Source organism: Anomaloglossus baeobatrachus, chromosome 8, assembly GCF_048569485.1.
Source record: "Anomaloglossus baeobatrachus isolate aAnoBae1 chromosome 8, aAnoBae1.hap1, whole genome shotgun sequence".
Classification (NCBI taxonomy): Eukaryota; Metazoa; Chordata; class Amphibia; order Anura; family Aromobatidae; genus Anomaloglossus; species Anomaloglossus baeobatrachus.
Genome location: NC_134360.1, coordinates 101,803,902 through 101,831,885, shown reverse-complemented (window position 1 = coordinate 101,831,885; position 27,984 = coordinate 101,803,902). Strand labels below are relative to the sequence as shown.

Genomic DNA, 27,984 nt, shown 5'->3' with positions numbered 1-27,984 from the left:
TCCATAAGGAACGATGAAGAAAAAGAGAATTTTGTTACTTACCGTAAATTCTTTTTCTTATAGTTCCGACATGGGAGACCCAGCACCCTCCCTGTTGCCTGTTGGCAGTTTTCTTGTTCCGTGTGTTTTTCACCGGCTGTTGTTGTAGACAGAGGTTCCGGTTATTCCGGGTTTTACTCTATCTCTACTTATGGGTGGATGTCCTCCTTCAGCTTTTGCACTAAACTGGTTGGATTTGTCATCCAGGGGGTGTATATGCTCTGAGGGAGGAGCTACACTTTTAGTGTAGTACTTTGTGTGTCCTCCGGAGGCAGTAGCTATACACCCCATGGTCTGGGTCTCCCATGTCGGAACTATAAGAAAAAGAATTTACGGTAAGTAACAAAATTCTCTTTTTTATAATACTCGCCTAGGGGGCAACCGGTCCAATGGGCATCACTGCTCTCTGGTCTGGCTCCTCCATCTTGTGTGATCGTTGTCCTTCTGGCCAACCCTCTGTGGATACAAAGTATTGTAGTGCGCAGGCGATCTTTGACCTTTTCTTGCTCCTGTGCATTACAGTACTTTGCTATGCTCTCAGCAGGACAGATCAAAGTCTACATTCGTAGGAGCTCCATGGAGGCCTCTGTGTGGATGATGTAGGACATGTCATCCACACGGAGCTGAGAAGGAGGATGACGACTGCAAAGCATAGAGAAGGCCCGACACCAGCGACACCCATTGGACCAGTCTCCCCCTAGGTGAGTATAATAAAGGTGCTTTTTACATTGCACAGAGCGACCTGGGCTCTTATATACCACATTCTAAAATACTATATATACTATATATAAGGGCTCACTGGTGGTGGCTGCAGCTTATAAGGGAAAAACCTGGTGACAGGTTCCATTTAATGGATAAAGTTTTATGATGCGTAACTTGGTGTGAGAACTACAAAATCCACTTGTTAATATAAGTGTTGTGATATCTTCTAGGTATAGAATGTCAAGCGAACCAAGCGTCGGCCACTTCAGAGGAGTGCACTGTGGCATGGGGAGTGTGCAATGTAAGTACCATGAGTGGTTCCTGTCACTTCAACAAACTTCTTGCCTTTTAGATTGTCAATGTAGATGTTTATCACATCTGAAGCATACTTGCATTAAAAAAGTGACTCATTAAATGGTTAACAAATTGTCAGCTGCACGTCAGTAAAGTGGTTGCTGGGGTGCTTACGCTGACTTTCACTGGCCCTCAGGACACAATGGCAGACCTCCGATGAGTACTGGTACATCCCAGATTGGAGGTGCTTGCTGACCTAGGACATATATGTACGTCCTAGCAATTGCGCGAGCATGGGTGCTGTGCGCGGCACGATCGCCTACGGGGACTCTGCTTTCCTGACGGTTGAGCCCAGGCCCTTACAGCCAGGGACAGGCTCCGTGCCGTCCCTGGCTGTTTAACATTCTAAATGCCACTATCGATATCAATCACGGCACTTAAAGGATTGGGAAAGGGATGCTCCCTCTCCCCTCCGATCAGAACTCCTGCAATGTAATTGCAGAGGCCCAATCGTTGTTATGATGATCCAAGGTTGCCATGACAACCTCCTGGTGACCGGACTACAGGAATCCTGAGGGGGATCACTCATTGCCGTACAGTGTATCTGCGATCAGAGCACTGTAGGGTAATGTCCCATAAAAGGACGAAGTAAAAAGAAGTTAAAAAAAAAAAAATGTAAATAAAAAAAATCACAAAATAAAGAACCAAAAAATAATAATCCAATAAGTAGTTATTTGTGTAAAAATAAACAAAAAGTGAACACATTTGGTATTGTTGTGTCCGTAACAACTCAATCTATAAAACTGTCACCCCTTTAGTCAACACCGGGAAACGAAAATAAATTAATAATAATAAAACACAGGAAAAAAAGCTTTTCATTAAACAGCTGACAAAAAAGGTGGAATAAAACGCGATCAGAAAGTGATATATAAATAAAAATGGTATCTCTGAAAACATCATTTTGTGCCGCAAAAAGCAAGCTGCCATGCAGACGGGAAGAATACAGCTGTCTTATCATTTGTACAACACGGTGAACTATGGGGGGGGGGGGGGATCCTGACTTGAATATGTCTCTTCTTGATTCTGCCTCACAAAACGAAGACTAAAAAGAGAAGTATTATGTGGCCCAAACTGGTACTAATAAAAACTCCAACTCATCCCGCAAAAACACAAGCCCTCCCATGACTCGACAGAAAATACGAAAAACTATAGCCTTCAAAATTTGATTATGTGAATTTTGTGAAAAAGCATTTAGTGTGATAGTTGCCAAATCTAAAAAAAAAACTATATAAATCTAGTATCGCTGTAATTGTACTGACCTGAGGAATAATGCCGCTTAATTACGTATACCATAAGGTGAACAGCATAAAAAAAGATAAAAATTAAAGCCAATATTTTAACTGCTCTTCATTTGTTTATTGTGCCTCCCAAAGATCGCAGTGTGGTGCAGCTCGTATGAGCACTTACATCGGGGACTACATGTAAAGCTCTGAAAAACGTGATTGCGACAAAATTCCCAACGGAAATTTCACTGTAATGAGGCAGAGGGAGTCACTTTGACCTACCATCTGGCCTGTGGTCCGGCGGTGTCCATCTTTTTGCTCCTCTCTTCAGACGTGCACAAAAGTGCGGTCATTGACAGTTTTGTTCACCTTTTGAAAAGATGGACACCACTGAATGGCAAAACGGACTCTGGATTACCTCTGCTGCCTCATTAGTGAATGATTTCATCGGGCGCTTCACCTGAATCGCGTATTCCATAGATGTACCATATTTTTCTGGTAAGACACACCTTTTCCCCAAAAATTGAGGGGGGAAATTGGGATGCATCTTATAATCCAGATAAAGCTCTGGCACAACAAGGACTTATTTGCAATTTTTTTTTAATTCTGGAACATTCACTGCGTTTGACACCATGGGTGTTTTTTTCCAAGACAAAATCGGCACTATACCCTTAAATGATTTCCCAGAGGGGCATGATTTACAAAATATGGTCACTTAAGGGGTTTCATCTGTTCTGGCACTTGGTCTCTGCAAATGGAGTCTGCAAACTATTCTAGGAAAATCTGTGCTCCAAAAATCAAATTGTGCTCCTTCCCTGCTAAACCCTGTGGTGCGGCCAAACAGTACAATAACACTTTCTGTAACAATTGTGTAACACATTATGGAGGCCCCCCCCCTCCCCCCAATTCCCTTTGTGAAAATTGGGAATCTGGGGTTAAAACATTTTAGTGGTAAAAATGTAATTTATTTTTTGTTCACCGCCCCATAGTATAACATTTTTTTACATCTGCATTGTCAATATGCTTACTGCATCCCTGGATGAATTCATTGAGGGGTCCAGTTTGCAAAAATGGGGTCACTTGTGGGGGGTGTCTGCTGTTCTAACACCTCCAGGGGCTCTGCCCATGTGACATGGTACCTGCAAGACATTCCAACTAAATCTGACCTCAAATATGTTGCTCCTAGCCATCTTTACTTTGTACTGTCCCTCAAAAGTTAGTTTTCAACCACATATGGAGTATTGGAGTACTCAGAAGAAATTGCACAACAAATTATCGGGTCCATTCTCTCCTGTTACCCCAGTGAATTTGACAAATTTGGGGTTATTTTTTTTTTCATGGCTCAACATTATAAATTTCTGTAAAGCACTTGGGGTTTCAAGGTGCTCACCAACCATCTAGATTTCTTTTGAAGGGTCTAGTTTCCAAAATGGGGTCACTTGTGGGGGAGCTCCACTGTTTAGGCACCTCTTCTGGTCTCCAAACGCAATATGCTGTCAGCTATCTATGCTAGACAATTTTGCGCTCTAAAATCTAATGGCACTCCTTCTCTTTCGAGCCTTGCTCTGCGCCCAAACAGTAGATTTCCACCACTTATGGTGCATTTTCTCCTGTTACCCTTGTGAAAATAAGATTTGGTGATAAAGAAACAGTTTTGTGGTCAAAAAGGTATTTATTTATTTATTTTTTTTCCCACGGCTTAACATTATTATAACATTCTGATCAGGAGATCTATTTGGCTGCTGAATCACGTTCGCCTTTTTCTTCAGAATTGCATCACTGGCTTAAAATTTGGGTTTTTGATTGTTGTCATGTTGAGAGCGTGTACAACCAAGGGCACAGAGTGAAATGAAGGTAGCATCTTCTCTTTTCGTATAGAGTAGGACATCTGTGAGTTCATGATGCCATCAATGAAATGTAGCTCCACATGACGACACTGCCACTACCATGTTCCACTTTAGGGACCACATATTTAGAAAAAAGAATTTAGAAAAATGCACGGTGCCTACAGGGAAAGATGGTGATGGGACTGCATAAATGTTTCTGGTGTTTGAAAAGCTACATATTCATTAGAAGAGGCCTTCACAAGGGAATGTCACACTGGTCTCAGGGAACATGATGTGGGATGATATAATATCTGGCAGCTGGATCCTTCAGTGTTTCTAAAGATCCTTTATGACATGCTAATGCGGTCACTTTGCTTTCTTAGCATGTTAGCACACCCACAGGGGCGTGCTAACATGCTATTAAATGCCTGGTGTCATTGGTGGCATATTGGATTTAGTAGTGCAGATTTTGTCGGATTTCTCCTCTTCGGGATAGAGGAGGGGCGAGGAGCCACAGCGCTTTTGTAGAGACTAACAGAAATATAGGGAGGCTTCCACGTTATTGAAAGTACAGAAGACGGACGTGTGGTGTTTGTGTGTGGGTGTGTGTTTGTTTGGTGTGTTTGTGTGTGTGTGTGTGTGGTTTTTTCTTTTTTTTTTTTATATATATTATTATTTTCGAGTTGAATGCTATTGGTGGCAATTTGGAGGTACAGAACATTTTGAATCTGTTAACATTTGTCCTGTTCTCTATGTGAGCACCTACATTAGGGTTTCCAGTTACATCTTCGAAATACGTGATTCAGGTGAAACCCCAGAAAGATCCACTCACTAATGAGGCAGCAGAGTTATTCTGGAGTCCATTTGGCCTCTGTTCAACAGTGTCCTTCTTTTCAAAGTTGCGCAAAACTGTTGCTCCACTTTTGTGCACTCCTAAAAAGACCCTTAAAATGATGAACACCACCAGACTACAAGCCAGACAGACATTCAGCAACTTCCTCTGCCTCATTACAGTGTTTTTTGCATTGTGAATTTTGTCTGAATTACGGTTTTTCAGAGAATTATACGGAAACCCCTACCTAAACGCGCCGTTGTGGAGTGCAAGAATAATGTGAGCTGAGCCTCACAGCTATTTTTGGGAGGCAGAATGAACAAATAAACAGCAGATTAAGAATTGGCTTGCGGTATAAGTGACAGGGCAGCTTTATTCCTCAAGTCAGTATGATTATAGCAATACTAGAAGTATGTTCTTTTTTTTTTTTTTTTTTTTTTTTTTTATATACACTGTTGTTGTAAACACTGTCAACTTAATTTTTCAGGTCACTATGAAAACAGCAATACCACATTTATACAGTGTGGTTGTTTTTTGTTTGCACGCGTTTTGCCGCTTTTACATAATAAAACTTTTTATAAAAAAAAATAGATATTTTTCCAGCACCCATGACGGCACCACGAGAGAGGGGATCCGCCCTTCAAGGACAGGAAACCTCCAGAATAAAAAGGGGCGGCACCTCTCCCCGCATCAGTTGGTTTCCTATCCTTGAACAGGGAGCCTCCAGGGATCCACTGGATCCAAGAAGGTCCTGATGGGCCGAAGATTCAAGTCCGGCGCCCGGCTGGCCGACTCTGGCAGCGGCACGGGTCCTGCTGCGGTCGGCCGAGGTGCTGTGGAGCTGCCGCAGCGGACCCATGGGGGTCAGGATTGCGTGCAGCGCGCCCGATAGGAGCGCCAGGAGCCTGCGGGGACCAGGTAAGTCCGGTCGGCCGCAGGGCTCTCCCGACGCAGCATACCCACGGGGGTCCTGTCTGTGCGCGGGCTCCTTCCCTCCCTACTCCCGTCCCCCCCCCCCCCCCCTCCTTACCACGTCGTACCGGCACCAGGGGCTGGGAGGAGGGTGGCTGCTGCTGCGCTCCCTGCGGGGCGTCCTCATGGCGGCAGATGCTATGGCGCTTCCGGAACGGAGCGCCATGTTGTGTGTGGCGGTGGGGATGTCCGAGCTGTGCGCATGCGCAGCGCGCCTTTTCCTATTGGTCGCACGGATGGGTCGTCATCCACCGGAAATAGGGGGCGGAGTTGCCAAGGTTTCTTTTGAAAATCAGAGCGGCAATCTTCTCTATGGTACCTGTGCTCGGTACCATGGCTGACAAACAGTCAGCTGCGTCTCCTTCGCCTCCCTCCTCCCCGAAGCCTCTCTGATCATGATACTGCCTCCCTGAAGCGGCAGCAGAGAGGTGGCAAGGATGACAGTGTCACCGGCTCGGGGGTCAAGCATGGGATGACTGATGACCGGTTTTCCAAGCGGAAGGACCCTGACTCTCCTGACAGAAAAAGGCCCTCTAAAGGAGGGAAGTCAGATGATGTCCCTGCTGACCCGGTATAGCCTCTTGCATCTGTGGGTAAGTGCTACCTCATGAGTTCCGCTTCTAACCGGCGGTCGTCTTGTCTGTTTTTTTTTTTTTATAGGATCGCAGTAAACCTAAGAAGTGTTTATCTAAAGCCAGACATAAGGAATGTGCCTTGTGCTGTAAAGAACTTTCTGGTTCCTGGACTAAGAGGCTGCATTCAGCAGACTTTGTCGGAGGAACAGCCGGGATTTGCCTCCGATCTCCGGTCCATCATACGGGAAGAGGTCAGGGACTCCCTCCGATCCCTGTCGGGGGCGCAGAGTGCTGGGGGTTCTAGGCCCCCTTCGCCTACCCACGAGGACTCTGATAGGTCTGATGGGGAATGTGATTCCTCTGGCTCTACTTCCCGCTCCTCTTCAGATAGCGACTCAGGGGGTCGCCAGTGCTTCCCAATCGAAAATATGAAGAAGTTGGTTAAGGCGGTGCGGACCACTATGGGTCTCCCGGATGAGAAACCTGAAAAATCTATCCAGGATAGGATGTTCGGGGGCATGGAGCAGAAAAAACGTCGCTCCTTCCCGGTGGTGGATAAAGTACAGGCCTTAATTGCCTGGGAATGGAAGAGACCTGATAAGAAGCATTCCCTTCCCGGCGCCTTTTAAGAGAAAATATCCGTTTGAGGAGGCCTCCTGCTCCACATGGGATAAGGCGCCAAAATTGGATGTGGCTGTCGCTAAGGCGTCCAAAAAGTTTGCCTTGCCATTTGAGGACATGGGCTCCTTGAAAGACCCGTTGGATAAGAAAGCTGATCACTTCCTGAAGAATACCTGGGAAGCTTCTGCCGGAGGACTGAGACCCGCCATTGCGGCTACATGTACGGCTAGATCCCTGACTATATGGATAGACGAACTGGAAGACCAGTTTAGATCACGAGCACCTAAGGAGGAGTTTGCTTCCTCCTTCTCCAAATTGCGGGGGGCGGCGGCCTTCCTTGTTGACGCCTCAGCGGACTCCACTAAGTTGGCTGCAAAGTCAGCGTCCCTCTCCAATGCGGCTAGAAGAGCTCTCTGGCTGAAATGCTGGCCGGTGGATCTGCAAACTAAGTCTAAACTTTGCAATATCCCTTGTCAAGGTGAATATCTGTTCGGGCCGGTCCTGGATGACATCCTGGAAAAAGCTAGCGACAAGAAAGGCGGCTTTCCCTTTCCATCGTTTCCTTTTTCACGGCGGTCCTTTCGGAGGAAGCCAGTTCGCCGTCCCACCCGGCCACGGGATCGGAATACCTGGTCCGATAGAAAGAATCCGGGAAAGGGGTTCATGTTCAAGGGCCCCTCAAAAGATCAGAATAAGTCGTCCAAGTGACTCGCTTTCCCAGGTCAGAGGGAGGCTCTCTCAGTTCCTTCCGGCTTGGGAAAGGATTTCATCCAGTGCATGGATCCTGGGCCTCATACGCTCAGGCCTCCGGCTCCCCCGCCTCCTCCCCGATTCCTGGTTACCCCTCTGCGTCGTTCTCCGGCGGAACAGCTGGCTTTGGAAGCAGAGGTCCGTCACCTCCTCTTCAAGGGGGTTCTAATGGAAGTTCCCGCACTGGGAACAAGGAGAAGGATTCTACTCCACCCTCTTTCTGGTGGGGAAGCCCGACGGTTCCTATCGCACAAACAACCTGAAAGCCCTCAACCGGTTCCTTCTAATAGACAGCTTCAAGATGGAGTCCGTGCGGTCCATCGTGAAATATCTGTATCCCCATTGTCACATGGCTGTCATAGACTTGCGCGATGCATATTATCATGTCCCAATCCACTCTCTCTTCCAATGCTTCCTCAGAATAGCCCTCCACATGGACGGTCGGGTCTGCCACTTTCAATACAAAGCCCTCCCCTTCGGTCTGGCCATCGCCCCCGAGAATTTTTACGAAGATAATAGCAGAAATGTCGGCATATCTGCGTCAGAGAAAGGTCCTTCTGATTCCTTATCTGGACGACTTCTTGATTGTGGGCGCCTCAGCTCGACATTGTGCGGCCATTCTACGGCAGGTGCAAGCTTCCCTGCGGGAGTTGGGCTGGTTGATCAACGAGGAGAAGTCCAGATTAATCCCATCCAAGGTTCAGCTGTTTCTGGGACTCACTTGGGACTCCAACACTCATCTATGTCGGTTGCCTCCTTCCAAAGTGGAAGCCTTCCATACCCAGATAGACCGGACTCTGCGGCACCAGCGCATGTCTCTCCGGGGTGCGATGTCCCTCCTGGGCTCCCTGACTGCGGCCGTCTGATGGGCTCAGGCACACACCAGGGTCCTGCAGTGGAATATCTTGCAGCATCAGACTGCTCACGGAGATCATCTGGACAGACTCATCATTCTCGACCATCGCACATTGCAGTCCCTCTATTGGTGGCTAGATCCGGTCCACTTGGGCAGAGGGGTGCCTTGGATGGCGCCGGTGCCCGTGGTGGTAACCACAGACGCCAGTCTCTACGGTTGGGGTGCACACTTGGACACTCAGTTCATTCAGGGACGATGGTCTGGAGGAGAAGCTCAAAATTCCTCGAATACAAGGGAATTGCTGGCGGTGGAAAAGGCGTTAGGTCGTTTCCTGCCGTTGTTACGGGGTCGCCATGTGAAAGTTCTGTCGGACAACCAAGCGACAGTAGCGTATCTCAACCACCAGGGGGGTACTTGCTCCAGGCACCTCATGTCCATCACCAGCAGGATCATGTCTCTGGCAGAAGCTCATCTGGGCTCCCTGTCGGCAGTGCACATCCGAGGGAAGGAGAACAATTTGGTGGACTTTCTCAGTCGCACCCAGTTTCACCAAGGTGAATGGTCTCTAAATCAGTCCGTTTTCGACAGGATAACGGAGATATGGGGGGTTCCCGAGATAGACCTCTTTGCAACACGAACCAACAGGAAGGCCTGATTCTGTTCCCTGGATCCCGAGGGATCATCCCCACTCTGTGGACGACCTATTACTCAGATGGGACTTCCACCTCGCATATGCCTTCCCTCCGATCATCCTCCTCCCTGCAGTGCTCAGGAAGATACGGGAGGATCAAGTAGCCGTGATTCTCATAGCACCCTTTTGGCCAAAGAGACCTTGGTTTTATTGGCTGACGCATCTGTCCATCACCGATCCGTGGGTTCTCCCGGACCTACCGGATCTCCTATCCCAGGATCCAGCCTTCCACCCGCAGAACACCAGGTTACACCTGACGGCGTGGCACTTGAGCGGTCACTGTTAGGCAACTAGGGGTTTTCTCAGGGTCTGATCTCCACCTTGATGCAATGCCGAAAGCCTGTCACTACTCGTATTTATGAGCGCATTTGGGCCAAATTCCTGACCTCTACGGGTGCGGATCCTACTAAGCCACCCTCTGTCCCGGTTGTCCTAGAATTCCTCCAGAGGGGGTGGGAACTGGGTCTGTTGGTTAGTACCCCAAAGGTGCAAATCTCCGCACTGAGCGCCTTGTATAACCAGGCCCTGGCCGGAGATCCCTGGGTGTCTAGGTTCGTTAGGTCCTGTACTAGGTCTAAGCCTCGGGGCAACATGCCACTCCCGTCCTGGGACCTTAACTTGGTCCTTTCAGCTTTAAGACGGCCCCCGTTTGAGCCCTTAGATTCTATCTCACTCAAGCATCTGTCCCTCAAAACGATTCTCCTGGTCGCGCTCACTTCCGCCCGTAGGGTTAGTGACCTTCAGGCCTTATCCATTTCTCCTCCGTATACCCAGTTTTTTGATGACCGAGTGGTTTTAAGAACTGACCCTGCCTATTTGCCGAAGGTGCATTCCCACTTCCATAGATCACAAGAAATAGTGCTCCCCTCTTTTTATGCCAACCCTTCTACTCCGGAGGAGATGGGATGGCACTGCCTGGATGTTAGGCGTTGTCTTCTACGGTATCTGTTGGTCACCTCAGAAGGGAGGAGGGATAAGTCTCTGTTTGTAGTCTTCCAGGGTTGTAGGAAGGGGCTTAAGGCTTCTAAATCCACCTTGGCCAGGTGGATCAGGGATGCCATCTCTGTTGCTTACACGGCCGGGGGTGACGCCATACCTCCTGGTCTGAAGGCACACTCCACGAGAGCGATGGCATCTTCCTGGGCGGAGAGGTTGGAGGTCTCCATCGAGCAGATATGTAAGGCGGCAACTTGGTCTTCTCCGTCCACCTTTTTTTAATCACTATCGCCTTGATTTGTCGTTCACCGACATCACCTTTTTGGAGGCGGGTTCTACAAACTGTTGTCCCTCCCTAGGTCTTCCTCTCTGTAATTCTCTCGTGGTGCCGTCATGGGTGCTGGAAAAATACGTAATTACTTACCGGTAATGTGTTTTTTCTGAACCCATGACGGCACCCTTACATTCCCTCCCTGCACTTGGGGGTTGCTAGTTTGCTTCCTTTTTCACTCCTCTTCACTGGGCGGTTATGGTGGCGGGATATGTTTTTAACGATGTTCCTTGTTTCGGAGGGCCTGTCATGCTCGGTAATCAACTGATGCGGGGAGAGGTGCCGCACCTTTTTATTCTGGAGGTTTCCTGTCCTTGAAGGGCGGATCCCCTCTCTCGTGGTGCCGTCATGGGTTCTGAAAAAACACATTACCGGTAAGTAATTACGTATTTTCTACTGCTTTTATTCTGAGAGCTATATTTTTTCGCTGACAAAGCTATATGGTGACTTGTTTTTTTTGCAGGACAAGATCTTTTCGGCCATACAATTTTTGTATTTGCATTTGACTTTTTGATAGTGCTTTATTCCACTTTTTTGGTCAGCCATTTAGGCAGTATTGTCCAAAAAATGAAAGTAACTGTAAAAATATATGCTGTGTTTTTCCGCTTTATAAGACGCACCGGATTATAAGACGCACCCCAAATTTAGAGAGAAAAAAAGGTAATAAAAATGGGGTCCGTCTTATACTCCAGTGTTGTCTTACCGGAGGGGGGCAGCAGTGGTGGTGAAGCGGGGTCACAGGAGGCTGAGGGTGTGCTGGCAGCAGCGGCGGGTCAGTAGTGGCAGCGGTGGTGAGTGTCCCAGTCTGTCCGCGGTCCCGGTTCAAATGATGGCGCCTGAAGCTGCGCATGCGCAGATGCAGCTTTCCCCCAAGGGCTCCATCTACGCACGCGCTGACTCTCGGCGCCATCATTTGTAACTGGGACCGCAGACACACTGGGACACCTGCCGCACAGCCGCCTGCACGCACAGAGTGGCATCCAGCAGGCCACACACAGAGAGAGGCAGCCAGGTGCGCCCGGCCGCCCTTGCGCACGCAGCCAGGTGCGCCCGGCCGCCCTTGCGCACGCAGCCAGGTGCGCCCGGCCGCCCTTGCGCACGCAGCCAGGTGCGCCCGGCCGCCCTTGCGCACGCAGCCAGGTGCGCCCGGCCGCCCTTGCGCACGCAGCCAGGTGCGCCCGGCCGCCCTTGCGCACGCAGCCAGGTGCGCCCGGCCGCCCTTGCGCACGCAGCCAGGTGCGCCCGGCCGCCCTTGCGCACGCAGCCAGGTGCGCCCGGCCGCCCTTGCGCACGCAGCCAGGTGCGCCCGGCCGCCCTTGCGCACGCAGCCAGGTGCGCCCGGCCGCCCTTGCGCACGCAGCCAGGTGCGCCCGGCCGCCCTTGCGCACGCAGCCAGGTGCGCCCGGCCGCCCTTGCGCACGCAGCCAGGTGCGCCCGGCCGCCCTTGCGCACGCAGCCAGGTGCGCCCGGCCGCCCTTGCGCACGCAGCCAGGTGCGCCCGGCCGCCCTTGCGCACGCAGCCAGGTGCGCCCGGCCGCCCTTGCGCACGCAGCCAGGTGCGCCCGGCCGCCCTTGCGCACGCAGCCAGGTGCGCCCGGCCGCACGCACCCGGTCGCCGCACTGACAGCCCCCCTCGTTAAAGCTATATTCGGATTTTAAGACGCACCTCTCATTTTCCTCCCAAATTTTTGGGAGGAAAAGTGCGTCTTAAAATCCGAAAAATACGGTAACACACAGTTACTCACGCTATCCATGAAAACTGACGTCTGAATGAGCCCTTATGCGCCACAACTGCCATGCACCTCTTAACCTCTTCATGACACATGACGAACTGGGTACGTCATGGATCGTGTGAGGTTAATCCCCACCACCTGCCGTGGGCAGTCTGCAGCAATCCGCAGACATGTCAGCTGATTTCAATAGCCGACATGTGTGCCTGCCAGGCACGTGTGAAATCATGTTCCACGCGCACCTATTAACGCCTTACATCTCCCTGTCAAAATCTAACAGCGAGACGTAACAGGGCGCCACCGTAAGCATAACTTACCCAGCCCCATCGGAAGTCACGTGACGTGATCACGTGACTTCCGGTGGTTGGCATAGTAGCACAGGGTCATGTGATAACACCTGTAGCTATCATGAGTCACTTTCTCTCACTGCCGGCAGACTGCAGTGTGAGAGTAAGGGCGCTTTTCCTGGTGCGAGTGCGATCCGATAAAAAATCGGATTGCACTCGCACCAGTGTTAAACAATAAGACAGTTTCCTCTGTCCCGTGTTTTTCTTTTTTTTTTTTTTTTTTCTCTACACGAATCGGGCTTTTGGTACAATCGCAGCATTCTGCGATTTGCACACAGTATCGGCTCACGTGTGTGTAAAATCGCACTACACTCGCAGTGTGGTGCATGCAGAGACAGTCAGCGGAGGAGATGGGGAGAAAGTGCTCCCTCCATCTTCTCCGTAGCTGTGATGCGATCTGAAGATCACATCAGTCGCATGACCCACAGCTGACACCCGCAGCAGAGGGTCATTAGTATATTGCTTCCGATGCTCCTGCCTCAGAAGCGGTACGCAAGTGGAAAAGAGCCCTCAAGCAGTTTTTCTCCAGATCTCAGCTGTGTAGCTATGATCTGGAGAAATGGAAGAGCGATCAGACTGCTGATCGTTAAAGTCCCCTAAGATGGCTAGTAAAAGAAAAAGAAAAAAGTTTAAAAATAAAGTTCAAATCACCCCCCCCCCATTCGGCTCATTGAAATTTAAAGGTTTAAAAAAATAAAAAATACACTGAGTTTTGCCGCATTCAGAAACGCCTGATATATCAAAATATAAAATCAATTAATCAAATTAAATTAAACAATTCCAAACGCTTAAAAGCACTTTTTTTTTTTTATTTACACAAATTTTGCGCAAAATACAATGAGAGACGATCAAAACGTAGCATGTGTGCGAAAATGGTATCATTAAAAAGGTCAGCTCTATACACAAAATAAGAGGTCACTGAGCCATAGATCCCGAAAAATAAGAACGCTACGGGTTTCCGAACATGGTGCAAAAAGTGTGCGACTTTTTTGGACAAACTTGTGAAAAATGTTTTAACTCCTTAGATAAAAGTAAACCTATACCTGTTTGGTGTCTACAAACTCGTACCTACCTGAGACATCACACTAACACATCAGTTTTATCACATATCACATAGTGAACATGGTGAATAAAATATCTCAAAAACTATTGTGCAATCGCACTGTTTTTTGCTGTTTTCCAATACCCTATATGGTAAAACATATGGTTTCATTTTAAAAATATGGCTTGTTCCGCAAAATATCAGCCCTTTATATAGCAAGATTGACGGAAAAATAAAGTTATGGCTCTCAGAAGAAGGGGAGAAAAAAACCCCTCAGAAAAACAGAAAATCGCCCGGGGGTGAAGGCGTTAAGGGGTGTACAGGAGTAAAATGCATAAAATTCATTATTACTAGCATACCCCATACTATAGGCTTAATAGGGGCCTTTGGTGTTCTGTCCTTTTCTGAGCTCCTCGGTGTGTCTTTATAATGACGGTTTACATCCATAGGTAGACCTAGGAGAACCTACTTAAGTTGGAGGTGCGTGGTTCCAATATGTCGGGCAATTTTATAGCTTTAATATACCACTACAACCCTTTTATTCAGTGCTTTTAAAAAGGTAGTTGGCCCAAAGCTGTGTAAATCACTAAAATGTGTGTAGTGTTCTTTCTTCCCCGAGGCCTGCCATGTATACACAAACTGATGATTTAGACCACATGCACGTTTTTGTTTTTTTTTTTAAACCCAGGAGAGACATCATAACAGAGTTGTTCTCCCTCCCAACCCCACCCCACCCCCATATCCCACAGTGGCACAAGATGGTTGCAACATATTGAAAGTTCGTTAAAATTTTACATAAGTAATTTGTTGGAATAATAATTTGGTCCTGAATTGGTTAAAGGGAATGTGTCACCAGGTTTTTGATCCTGATTCCAGTGATGTGTCACTTAAGGGTACTTTACACGCTGCAATATCTGTATCGATATCGCTAGCGAGCGTACCCGCCCCGCCATTGGTTGTTATGACACTGGCAAATCACTGTCCGTGGCGCACAACATCGCTTACACCCGTCACACGGACTTACCTTCCCTGCAACGTCGCTCTGGCCTTTCTAAGGGGGTGGTTCGTGCGGCTTCACAGCGATGTACAAACGGCAGCCGTCCAATGGAAGCGGAGGGGCGGAGATGAGCGGGCGGAACAGCCCTTCCTTCCTGACTGACGCATGTAGGAGATGTTCGTCGTTCCTGTGGTGTCACATGTAGCGATGTGTGGTGACACAGGAACGACTAACATCGTACCTGCAGCAGCAGCAACGATATTATGAAAAGGAGCGACGTATCAACGATTTTTGGCGGTTTTGCCATCGTTGATCGTCGCTCCTAGGCGTCACACGCTACGATGTCGCTAACGGCGCCGGATGTGCGTCACTAGCGACGTGACCCCGACGATATATCGTTAGCGATGTCGCAGCGTTTAAAGCACCTTTTACTGTGCTGCTTAGTGTACTTCTGATTAAATCAGTGATTTAATCAGAAGTAGATAATCATTAGAGGACTACTTGTTATGCTGCCAGGTAGTCCAGTATATTCATGAGCTCTGTATAACTGTTAGATATGCAGCAGAGAAAACATCGATTTTATCAAAATTACAGCAAACAGCTCAGTAAGTGAAACATCGCTAGAATCAGGGTCTCTGTCTGTACATTATGCCGCTCTCAGATGAGGTAGAAAAAAACCTCATGGCATATTCCCTTTAAGCAGCGGTTGTAGACCACTCCTTTAACCATATAATGGTTATTTTCACATTTAAAGATAAAGAATTAAAGGCTAGTAGACATCATACAGCAAGTAAAAATGCAAACTTTCTTAAAGTACTCCCACCAAAGTTGTTTTGATCATCTTAAAGGGAACCTGTCACCAGGTTTTTTCCTTTGAGCTGCAGCCACCACCAGTGAGCTCTTACTTGTACAGTATATACAGTATTCTAGAATACTGTATATAAAAGAGCCCAGGCCGCTCTATATAATGTAAAAAAAAAACACCTTTATCATACTCTCCTAGGGGGTGGTCCGGTCCAATGGTGGTTGCTGCTCACAGTCCGGCGGCTCCTCTATCCTGTGCAGTTGCCGTCCTCCTGGCGAGCCCCGTGTGGATCACGCGTCATTCACACAAAGGCCTCTATTGCGCTCCTGTCGTTGCGTACTTTGATCTGCCCGGCAGAGGGCATCACAAAGTACTGTAATGCGCAGGCGCGAGGAAAGGTCACAGACCGCCCACACATAAGCACTACAATACTTTGATCTGCACTCAGCCGGGCAGCTCAAAATGCACAGGAGCGCAATGGCGTTCTGTTTGGATGAAATAGGACCCGTCATTTCCGAGGCTGGGCAGGAGGAAAACTATCGCACAAGATGTGAGGCGCCGGACAGAGCAGTGACACCTGTCAGAGCAGGCCGTCCCCCTAGGTGAGTAGTATAAGGCTATGTGCACACGTTGTGTTTTTTTTCAGTGCAGGAAAAAACGCACCCTCTGGCAGAGGGTACAATTGTAAACAATGCGCTTTGATAAAGACCGCATCAAAAACGCATGCATTTTCCATGCGTTTTTTTTAGGTGCGTTTTTGAACACTCTTCAGTGATTAATAAAGTTGGTTGAACACAGACTTTAGGGAAAAAAAAAAACTTTTAAATGTCATTTCCTTCTCCACATTCTCTACATTCTCCATTGTGGTATCAGTGCCATAAGCAAGGCATAGACTCCACCTAATAAACAGAAAATAGTGACGGACATGAAATCATAACATCCATGTGCTGGAAAATAAAAAAAAAAAAAAAAAGGGACAACTATAATAAGTATGGATAAACAGAAAAGAAAAGCATTGAAGGATTGATAAATAGAGAGATGAAAATAAAAGATAGATGAGAACTCAGAGGCAACAACAAAACGTGGACCCCACAGGTTATCCAATTTCTTGTGAGCGCAGGGATACCCCACATGTGGCCAAAAACCTTGGAATGGAAGGAGCACCATTTGAATTTTGGAAAAGTTGAAATAAATTACCTATACATCAGAACCCCCCCCCCCAAGTGACCTCATTTTGGAATCTGGACCCCTCAAGGATTTTATTTAGGAGTATAGTAAGCATTTTGAATCCACAGGTACTTCACAAAAATGTTGCTGTAGCAACAATATTCTCACTGTTAGGCTATGTGGCCATGATCCAGCGACACGGCGTCTAGTACACAGTGCCGGCCTTCCTGCAGAGATATGAGTGTTGTCCACGGGAGAATGCAGCTGCTCATGCCCACTATTTGGGTTAAGGCTGCATGGAATTTCTAAAAATCTTTCCACTGTGCTTCTACTGCACAATGCAGCGTTATATAATATATATATATATATATATATATATATATATATATATATATATATATATATATATATAATATATATATATATATATATATATATATATATATATATATATATATATATATATATATATATATATATATATATATATATATATATATATATATATATATATATATATATATATATATATATATATATATATATATATATATATATATATATATATAGCGTCCCACACCCGTGCATATAAGCTGGCGCTCTTTAGTGCCTTTCATGTGGCACTAAAGGGTGCCTAGCCTTGTATTTAGCCAAAAAAAACTAAATAAAATAAATGACATGGGGTCCCCCCTATTTTTGATAGCCAGCTAGGGTAAAGCAGACAGCTGTAGTCTGCAAACCACAGCTGGCAGCTTCATCTTGTCTGGTGATCAATTTGGAGGGCTCCCCAAGATTTTTTTTTATTTATAAATAATTAAAAAAACAAACAAGCGTGGGGTCCCCCTAAATTAGATCACCAGCCAAGGTGAAGCTGACAGCCTGGTATTCTCAGGATGGGAAGAGCCATGGCTATTGGACTCTTCCCAGCCTAAAAATAGCAGGCCGCAGCAGCCCCAGAATTGGCGCATCAGTTAGATGCGCCATTCCTGGCGCTTCGCCCCAACTCATCCTGTTGCCCTGGTGCGGTGGCAAACGAGGTAATATATGGGGTTGATGCCAGATGTGTAATGTCACCTGGCATCAAGCCCAGAAATTAGTGATGTCACGGCGTCTATTTGATACCAGACATAACTGACTGTAAACAATATAAAAAAAAATTGCTAACAAAAAAATTTATTTGAAAAAACATTCCCGAACCATTCCCTCTTTCACCAATTTATTGAAAAGAAAAAAAAAAAAAAAGGGTCCTTGTAATCCATTTTGGACGTCCCATGTCGACTCCGGACCTTCTAGAATATGGGGGGCACGCTCGGGGAACGTGTCCCCTATTTTCTAGGAGTGCAGACCCTCCATTTGCGGAGAGTGGGTGCAAAGAATCTGCACCCACCCTCCCCGGGTCACAGCTGCAGTGTGCTGAGCAGCCGGCCAGCGTCTGAGCACAGTGCTGAGCTGTCAGCTGCTCGGCACATGTGACCGTCATGCACTGTGAAGGAGTAGGGGGCCGCGTGGGATCAGCGCTGCGACAGGACAGGTACGGAATACCGGGGGGACACCGGGGGCTTTCCTGAACTTTGCCAGGAAGTGAGGTCAACAGGAAACCTCTTGACCTCACTTCCAGGTAAATGCCTGCGTTCTGTATGCCGATAAAGCATGCGGACCGCAACAAAAATGCAGCGAACTGCGGTGTAGCTGCGTCCTGACCCACATCATTGATTTCAACGGGTGGAGAACGCAGCTACAACACACAAGAAGTGACATGCTGCTTTTTTATCCGCACCGATTTTTGGCATCCAAAACGCTGCGTTTAGAAACGCAGCGTGTGCATTGATTTTTCGGCTTTCTCATAGACTTTGCTGGGGAAGCAGGACGCATGCAATTTGGCAGTGAAACGCTGCGGTTCTAAACCCAGCGTTTCCACGGAAAAAAAGCAACGTGTGCACATAGCCTAAAGGTCATATAATATGATGGATTAACATTTTTGTCCTCTTGATGAATGTAATGGAAGTGCTTCTTTAATTTCTCCCTGCCTCTTTTCTCTTCCTATCCCTCTGAGGTTGCATAAGCAAAAAACTAAATGGCACAAGACAAAGTGACACATGACAAAGCCCACGTCGTCATAAATTGGGCCCAATGAGTGCAGTATTTTAATGCTCTTTACCACTGCTGTAAAGCTGACCAGGATCACAAGTGGATGGCTCTACAGACCCAGGTCGCCCCTGCGCTCCTCATATTGCAACATCAGAGAGTCCACAGTACAGGCTCAAGTGCTGGAGGGGGAAAAAAAAGCGCAATAGGGTTTTGCCAAAAAATAAAGTGCAAATAAATAAGGGAATATACTCACCTTATGTAGTTGTGTATTACACAACTTGATATAAAGCCTGTAACCTGCTGCTGCAGAGTCCACTTGCTAGAAAAGCCCAAAAGCCCAAAACACTGTAAAATGTGGATCTACCACTGCGCTGCTGGATACGACACACATCCAGGAGAAGTGTAATGCAGGGTGGTTTAATTAAACGCGGTTCGAAGTGTAACCCCACTTAATCAGGAAATCCACCAGAATGACAGACAACGTTAATAACAGGCCATAAATAAACTGCTGGTTATTTAAAAAAAAAAAAAAAAAAAAAACGCCAGAACAAGAAACATGACAATGGTGAAAAGGGGCATATAGTCTGCAGTGTCTGATGCATATATAAAATACATTTTCATATTTGATTAAACTTTCTCAGGTTGTAGACAAAAATGAGAATAAGAACAGGATAAAGAAAAATGAAAACGGTAAAATAAAACCTGAACAAAGGGGATTTTTGTCTGTAAACACCAAGTGGGATACAAACCCATGTCTACTTTTACATCAGTGCAAGTTTTGAAACAAAATGTTTTGAGGTTAGGAAGTTAGAAGGGTTCAAAATTCATCAGCAATTTCCCATTTTTTATTTATTTTTTTTTTTTTTTAGCGACCACGCCGTGTTTGAAATGACTGAGAGGCCAAGGTGAAAGAAAATACCCCAAAATGACCCATTCTGAAAACTGCACACTTCAAAGTGCTCAAAAACACATTCAAGAAGTTTATTAACCCTTCAGGTGCTTCACAGGAACTAAAGCGATGTGGAATGAAAATAAATATAAAAATTTTTACCTAAACCTGTTGCTCTAGACCCAATTTATTCACTTTTAGAAGAAATAACACAACAAAATGGACCCCAAAATGTGATACCCAGTTTCTTCTGAGCGCGCTGATACCCCACATGTGGTCAGAAACCTTTGTTTGGGCAAATGGGAGGGCTCAGAACAGAAGGTGCAATATTTGAATTGTGTAAAGCAAATTTGGCGGAAATAGATTGCGAGCACCATGTTGCATTTGCAGGAAGCTTATAATTTTGAGCTGTGAAAATATAAAAAAATACCATAGCCTTGTTACTTCAATGAAATTATATATAAAATATATAATTTTTTTTTTGTTTTTTCTTACTAGAATAACAGAAAAAAAAAGCAACACAAAATGTGCAATTTCTCCTGAGTACATTGATACCTTTTTATATGTGGTGGAAATCAACCTTTTGGGCACACGGCAGGGCTCAGAAGGGAAGGAGTACCATTTGACTGCAAAATTGGCTGGAATCATTAGCAAACGCCATGTCACATTTGGAGAGCCACCAAAGGTGCCTAAACAGTGGAGATCCCCCCCCCCCACAAGTGACCCTATTCTGGAAACAAGACACCTTTTTGAATTTTTGAAAAGTTGAAATAAATTGCGGGCACCATGTCGCATTTGCAGGGCCCCTAGGTACCTATTCAGTAGAAATCCCACAAGTGACCCCATTTTGGAAACTAGACCCCTCAAGGATTTTATTTAGGGCTATATTGAGCATTTTGAATCCACAGCTACTTAAAAATGTTACTGTAGTGCCAAATTTCTCACTTTTAGGCTATGTGCCCACGATCTGGCGACACTGCATCTAGTGCATAGTGCCAGCCCTCCTGCGGATATGTGAATGTTGTCCACGGGAGAACACAGCTGCCTGTACCACGATCCGGGTTCAGGCTGCTGCGGACTTTAGCTCTCTTCTCCCTGCAGAGAACACTCTCGTCTCCCCAGCATAAATTGACATGCTGAGGCTCAGGAAGCCACGGGTCAGTTTATGCTACAGAGAAAAGCACAGTGGCAAATGCAACAGAAATCCGAGGAGGAGGAAGAATGCGACCGGAGCACTGATTGTGCACATTGCCATCTTGGATTATGGAAAGTGGATTGGGGGTGGGGGGGTACTTTGGCGACACCGAAGGGGACCGGGGAGGTGATTTATCTCCCATCTGACATGTTTGATCATGGCAGGTGGGAGATGAATCATTTTTTGTCGGCGCCGCCATTTACTGTAACATGACCATCGTTATACGGTGTATACCAATTGATCACGTGACTGGGAACCGGAAAAACCGGCCCGAATAGTGATCTCCAGGGTCTCCAGAGATTTTCCAACAATGGGGGGCGCTATTTACTTTTTTCTGATTGCCGTTTATAAACAGCGAATCAGAATGAGTACCTTATTCTGCCGCCGTTTATCTCCATAAGCCTGGGGTTAAGCACATATAGTAAAAATTAAAGGGAAGATGTTGTTAACAAAAAAAATTTCAATAACTGAAAAATGTAATTTATTTAATTGTTTTAATGTTATGTTTTAATAAAATTATTTGTTTTTAATTGAGGAAAAATATAAAAAATTTTTTTTAAAGTTTGATATATTCTTAAACACTAGGGGGAGCAGCTGCTGAAATCCGACTGTAGAAATAGCTCACATTACAGCTGCAGTAAAAGTGGGCAGAATCTGCTTTCCTGTGTGTGGTGTCTCCTCCCCCTCCCAATCTGGGTGTTTCCAAAAGGATAACAGAGAATGAAATGTAGGGACACAATGCAGAGCCATTTTGTTGGTGACCACAGAGTGACCCTAATATGTCTAAAGTGTCACTAAGGCCAGCTGCATAGTGCGCCACTGTATCCTGTGCCGCACTGTATCCCAATGCCCCCACACTGCCTACTAACTATATCCCAATGCCCCCACACTGCCTACTGACTGTTTCCCAATGCCTCGCTCAGCTCACTGACTGTATCCCAATGCCGCATGCACTCACCTCAGACCTGCGCCTCGGAAGCCTGTTTTGTCAGACATCGCCGTACGAGCAGCGGAAGCCCTAAGTGAGCACACGCAGGGAGGGGGGTTCGTCGAAGAGTGCTGGGGGGAGGGGGTCACGGGAAAATGGGGAGCAGCGCGCCAGGATCAGTTACAGTGCAATCACCGCTGCCCGTTGCTGGTACTCCCCCCATCCATCCCGGCGGATGACGGGGAAGGTGCACACGTTGTGAACTCCACAAGGATGGCATTTATCTCCTCCCTCTGCTGTGATCGGGACAGCCCAGGGGGCGCGTCCATTTCACTCCTTCTGTATGTAATAAAATGGGGTCGGATCCCGACCACTGTCCTCTATGCCCTGAGGGCTGCCATAAAGGAGTGAGTAACTGTTGTTACAAACACCAAATCCAAGATGGCAGCCTCCAGGGCTTCAGTAAAACTAGAATTAAATAAACAGGGAGTTTTTAATTTTGTATTAAAAATACTAGATTTCATAATCACTATTATTAACCCCTTCATGACCGGCCGATTTTTCGCTTTCCGTTTTTTTTTTCGCCATTCTTTTTCTGAGATGTAACTTTTTTATTTTTCAGTCAATATGGTCATGTGAGGGCTCATTTTTTGCGGAACGAGCTGTACTTTTAAATGAAACCATAAGTTTTACCATATAGTGTACTGGAAAACGGCAAAAAAATTCCAAATGCAGAAAAATTTCAAAAAAAGTGCGATAGCACTATTGTTTTTGAGATATTTTATTCACTGTGTTCACTATATGGTAAAACTGATGTGTGGGTGTGATGCCTCGGGTCAGTGCGAATTCGTAGACACCAAACATGTATAGGTTTACTTTTATATAAGGGGTTAAAAAAAAATCGGAAGTTTGACCGAAAAAAGTGGCGCACGTTTTACGCCATATTCAGTGACCCGTAGCGTTCTTATTTTTCGGGATCTATGGCTCAGTGACTGCTTATTTTTTGCGTCTCGAGCTGACTTTTATAACGGTACCATTTTTGCGCAGATGCTACGTTTTGATCGCCTCTTATAGCATTTTGCGCAAAAGTTGTGGCGACAAAAAAACGTCGTTTTGGCGTTTGGAATTTTTTTGCCGCTACGCTGTATACTGATCAGATTAATTTTTATATTTTGATCGGGCGTTTCTGAACGCGGCGATACCAAATGTGTGTGTATTTTTTATTTTTTTAACCCTTTAATTTTCAATGGGGCGAATGGGGGGTGATTTGAACTTTTTAGGTTTTTTTTTTTTTAAATTTCCTACTCCCCCCTAGGGGGCTATTGCGATCAGTGCAGAGCGATCGGAATGCTATCTGCTGATCACAGCTATACAGCTGTAAACAGCAGATACGCTCTTTCTCTTTTGCTGTGACGCTGGCACAGCGAAAGTGAAAGCAATCCATGTGTAGTACAGGAGTCATCACATGACCCTGTGCTACCATGACAACTAACGGAAGTCACGTGCTCGCGTCACGTGACTTCCGGTATCGGGCGGTAAGTAAAAGTTTACCGCGATCGCGCTTATAATGGCGCTGTCACATATTGACAGCGCCATTTAAGGGGTTAAACGGCACGAGGAGATAACTATTCTGCTCGTGCCTAGCAGGCACACATCTCAGCTGTGAAAATCAGCTGAGATGTGTGCCGATCGCGGCATGCTGCCGCCAGCAGACCGCGGGCAGTAACATTATGACCGCTAGGACGTAATTTTACGGCCTGCGGTCGTTAAGGGGTTAATATAAAGATAAAAAAAACCCGACACCTTCCCTTTAAGTAATTTTATAATCAAATTGTCCTGCAAAAAAATACCCCCTTCATGACTGTAAGGCTGGAGTCACACTTGTGAGAGTCTCGCGCGAGTCTCGCATCGCATCACCCGGCACGGCCTGATGCTCTCCGGACAGGAGCTTCTCAGCTGCATAGAAATACATGCAGCCGACCTGCTCCTGTCTGGGGAGTGTGCGGCCGTGCCGGGTGATGCGATGCGAGACTAGCGCGAGTCTCTCACAAGTGTGATTCTGGCCTTAAGGGGAAAATAGTAATGGCTCTTAGAAGATGAGGATAAAATGAAAACACCGGCTGCAGTGCAAACAGGGTAAAGGCAGTAAAGAGAAAACTTGAAAGATTATAAAGTGTCAAACATTTTAGTTTATTTTCATTCATGTTCTGGTTTACAACAAATATAACCAACCTGAAGTTATCACTAACAGTTCTGTGCTGCAGTGTCTTATTACTACATAAAGTGACTTCTCAGATTTGAAGAAAATGGTACTGTGTGAAGAAGGGTACAACTGTTTTAACCTAATAAATACCAATGATATTGTCATCTTCCTTTTCTTTCTATAGCATGCATTCCATTTCCATTGCATCTCGCGTTGGTTGAAAACTCGGCAAGTTTGTCCACTGGATAACAGAGAATGGGAATTCCAGAAGTATGTAAAACTATATTTCTCATTTCTGCCATGTTGGTTTAATATTTGATGAGATCTCATACAATACTATCAAAGCTCTCCCATTCTTTAAAGAAAACCACATATAGGCAGCTATCCAAACTTCAGAACATACTTTTATATCTGATTTTATCAGTCCAAATCTTCCACCCCACCCCCCTTTCCCTAATAATAAAAATTAAAAAAAAAAAAAAAGCTGCCATTCACCAATATTGAAGTTCTTAGAATTGGATATAAAGGAGAGGAAGTGACCATTTTCCAAAATATCTTTTTGTTAATTAACCAATTTGCCTTAGAGGGAACCTGTCAGGTCCCCTCTGCCCGCAACCAGAATCACGAGTAGGTCTGGGTGCATATCGGTAAACCCTGCCTAACTGTCCCAGCATTTACATATATACATTATACATAGAGAGATGTTTAGAAAAAGTATTTCTAAAGATCCTTTGAGTTGTTAATGAGGGCTAAGGCTAGTCGCATGGGCGTGATTTCCCCTGACTAGTCTGCCCTCTTGGCATTGTAGCACGCCCTTTTGGGTGTGCTATCATGCTATTCAATGCACAGCGTCATCGGCATGGACGCACGTACATGTCTGTTGTCAATGCCTCAGACGCATAACACAGATTTAAGCTCAGTGTGCATGATCAGAAGTCTTGGCACCTCAGTTCATGCGCACTAGACCTCTCTGAAGCTGGGACATGTACACCTGGCTTTTAGTGTGTATGACCGGAAGTGCCAGGACTTCTGAGCATGCACACCGAGCTTAAATACAGAGACTGAGGCGGTGACAACTGACAGGTACACATGCGTGTCCATACCGATGACGCAGGGCATTGAATAGCATGTTAGTACACCCACAGGGGCGTGTTAACATGCTAAGAGGGAGAGCTAGTTGGGGGAAATAACACCCTTGCGACTAATCCCCGAGCTCAATGGCATCTCATAAGGGATCTTTAGGCTATGTGCGCACTAGAAAAGTGATTTTTCTCAAGAAAATTTCTTGAGAAACTTCTGGGAGTTGAAGATTACCGAACCTGCGGTAAAAAACCGCACCAAAACCGCGGGAAAAACGCATGCGTTTTTGCCGCAGTTTTTTTGCAGGTTGGTCCCTGCGTTTTTTTTATGCTGAACTGCAATAAATAATATAGATAATAGATCGATAGACAGATAATGGATAGAGGGTAAGATGGATAGATAGATAAGAGAGACCTATATAATGTCCCACCCCCCTGCATATTCTAAGCTGGCACCATTTAATGACTTTCATGTGGCACTAAAGGGTGCCTAGCCATGTATTTAGCCAAAAAATAAATAAATAATTAAAAAAAAAAAAAAAGACGTGAGGTTCCCGTATCTTGTAGCCAGCTAGGGTAAAGCAGATGGCTGCAGCCTGCTGACCACAGCTGGCAGCTTCACCTTGGCTGGTAATCCAAAAAAGAGGGCACCCTACGCTGTTATTTTACATTAATTAATTTAAAACAAAAAATGTGGGGTCCCCCCCAAATTGGATCACCAGCCAAGGTAAAGCGGACAGCTGGGGGTCTGATATTCCCAGATTAGGGAGGTCCACTGTTATTGGACACTCCCCAGCCTAAAAATAGCAGGCCGCAGCCGCCCCAGAAGTGGCGCATTCATTAGACGTGCCAATCCTGGTGCTTTGCCCAACTTGTCCCGTTGCCATGGTGCGGTGGCAAACTGGGTAATATATATGGGGTTGATGCCAGATTTGTAATGTCACCTGGCATCAAGCCCTGGGGTTAGTGATGTCAAGCGTCTATCAGATACCAGACATCACCAACCCAGTCAGTAATAAATAAAAAAATAGACAAAAAAAAAAGTTTTATTTGAAAAAACATTCCCTCTTTCACCAATTTATTGAAAAGAACAATCAATTCCATGTCCAGCGTAATCCAATAAGGGGTTCCCATGACGATCCATACAATTGTCATTGTCCCAGTCAATGAAGAACAGAATGTTCCCCATTGGCTGGGAGAGTAGTGCAGTGACCTGAGCTAACATCAATAGGTCAGCCCAGGTCACTGCAGGGGATGACGAGCGCTGCCATCAGGTGGTTAGATGAGATCATTACCTGCTGTGATGATCTCCTGCACTGGTGACGTCAGCAATATCACTGCCTTCTATGCCCACCGCGTTCTCAGCAGTATCGCGAGAGCCCGTGACATCACCGCTAGTTACAGTCTCGGGCCGTGGGCTTAGACGGCAGTGACAGCGGTGACGTCAGTAGGCAGGAAATCGTCACCGCAGGTAATGATCTCATCTCACCTCCTGACAGCAGCGCCAGTCATCCCCTCGGCTGCACGCACTGCAGGTTGACAAGCTGCTGATACTGCGGGCAGACACTGACACTGCAGGGCGGGCAGCCGCTGGGCTGGAGTGGGACACAGACTGCACGGGCACCTGGAGGTCACACGGAAGTGCTTCTGTGCGGCGTCCAGGGAGTGTGACGTGTGTGTTTACTCTGCTCCACTTCCTCTTCCTGGCATAATGACATCACTTCCTGCAAAACCGCAGGCAGCGATTAACATTAACGCAGGTAAATCGCGGCTATACCGAGGGTATACCGCACATCATTTGCTACCTGCGGTATTTCGCGATTACATTACAGTGAATGGAGTGAAATACCTGCGGAAAAGAAGTGACATGCACATTTTCTCAAGAAAATCTTCACAAAGAATTTTCTTGAGAAAAAAATGCAGTGTGCGCACAGCTATTTTTTTTCCCATAGGTTTTACTGGGAAATGTCTGCAGAAAGATTTCAAACATTTCTCAAATTTCTGCAGCAAAACCGCGGGTAGAAACGCCTAGTGCGCACAGGACCTTAGAAACACTTTTTCTGTAAATCTCTTTACCTATGCTAGTGTATACAGGGACGGTTAGGCAGGGATTCTAGACTTGTACCCAGAACTGCTTGTGGCTCTGGGTGCATAGGGGACCTGACAGGCTCCCTTTTAAGCCTCACAATTTTTTATAATTTGCCATTATAAATGATTATGGTTTTGTGTTGACAATGCTGCTGGTGACAGAAAATGTGTGCACCCCTGTTGGGTGAGTGGCAGTTTGTATTTTAATAGTGTGTTTTTGTTTTCTTTGTTTTTTTGTGTTTTGTTTTTAGGTATGGTCATTGAGTCAACTTGGAACTTTGGGAGCACTAATTTGTTTGCAACCCACCTTTCTTGGGAAGACCAGAAGAATCTGATTAACAATATAAACATGATTAATTCATATACTTACTATATTATTTTCTAGTATGTTTAAAAAAAAGTCTATTCCTTATGTCAAATAAACATGGCAGAGTGTTTGCTTTTTTGTGTATTTGAAGCTTAGTCCATGATTTTTGTCGTCTGTAACATTGGTGAAGAAGCTTCAATTTCTTTATCGTTCCTATGGGAGACCCAAACCATGGGTGTATAGCTACTGCCCCCGGAGGACACACAAAGTTACTACACTCAAAAACGTGTAGCTCCTCCCTCCTAGCATATACACCCCCTGCTAGCCAGATCTAGCCAGTTTCTTGCTTTGTGTCAGGAGGATCACACACACACATGCATCCTTTTTTGATTTTTCATTTTTTCTAAAGAT

General features: G+C 46.1%; 1 protein-coding gene across 1 annotated transcript in view; it reads left to right on the top strand.

Moving 5' to 3' along the window:
* The window catches only part of RBX1 (ring-box 1), a 53,496-nt gene extending 25,779 nt beyond the window's left edge, over positions 1–27,717 (top strand). Inside the window, exons 3-5 of the mRNA XM_075320896.1 lie at positions 972–1,042; positions 24,284–24,369; positions 27,518–27,717. Of these exons, the coding sequence (XP_075177011.1) occupies positions 972–1,042; positions 24,284–24,369; positions 27,518–27,530 (170 nt within the window). The 3' untranslated portion in view covers positions 27,531–27,717. The remainder of the gene's footprint in view (positions 1–971; positions 1,043–24,283; positions 24,370–27,517) is intronic.
* The last annotated feature ends 267 nt before the right edge of the window (positions 27,718–27,984 follow it).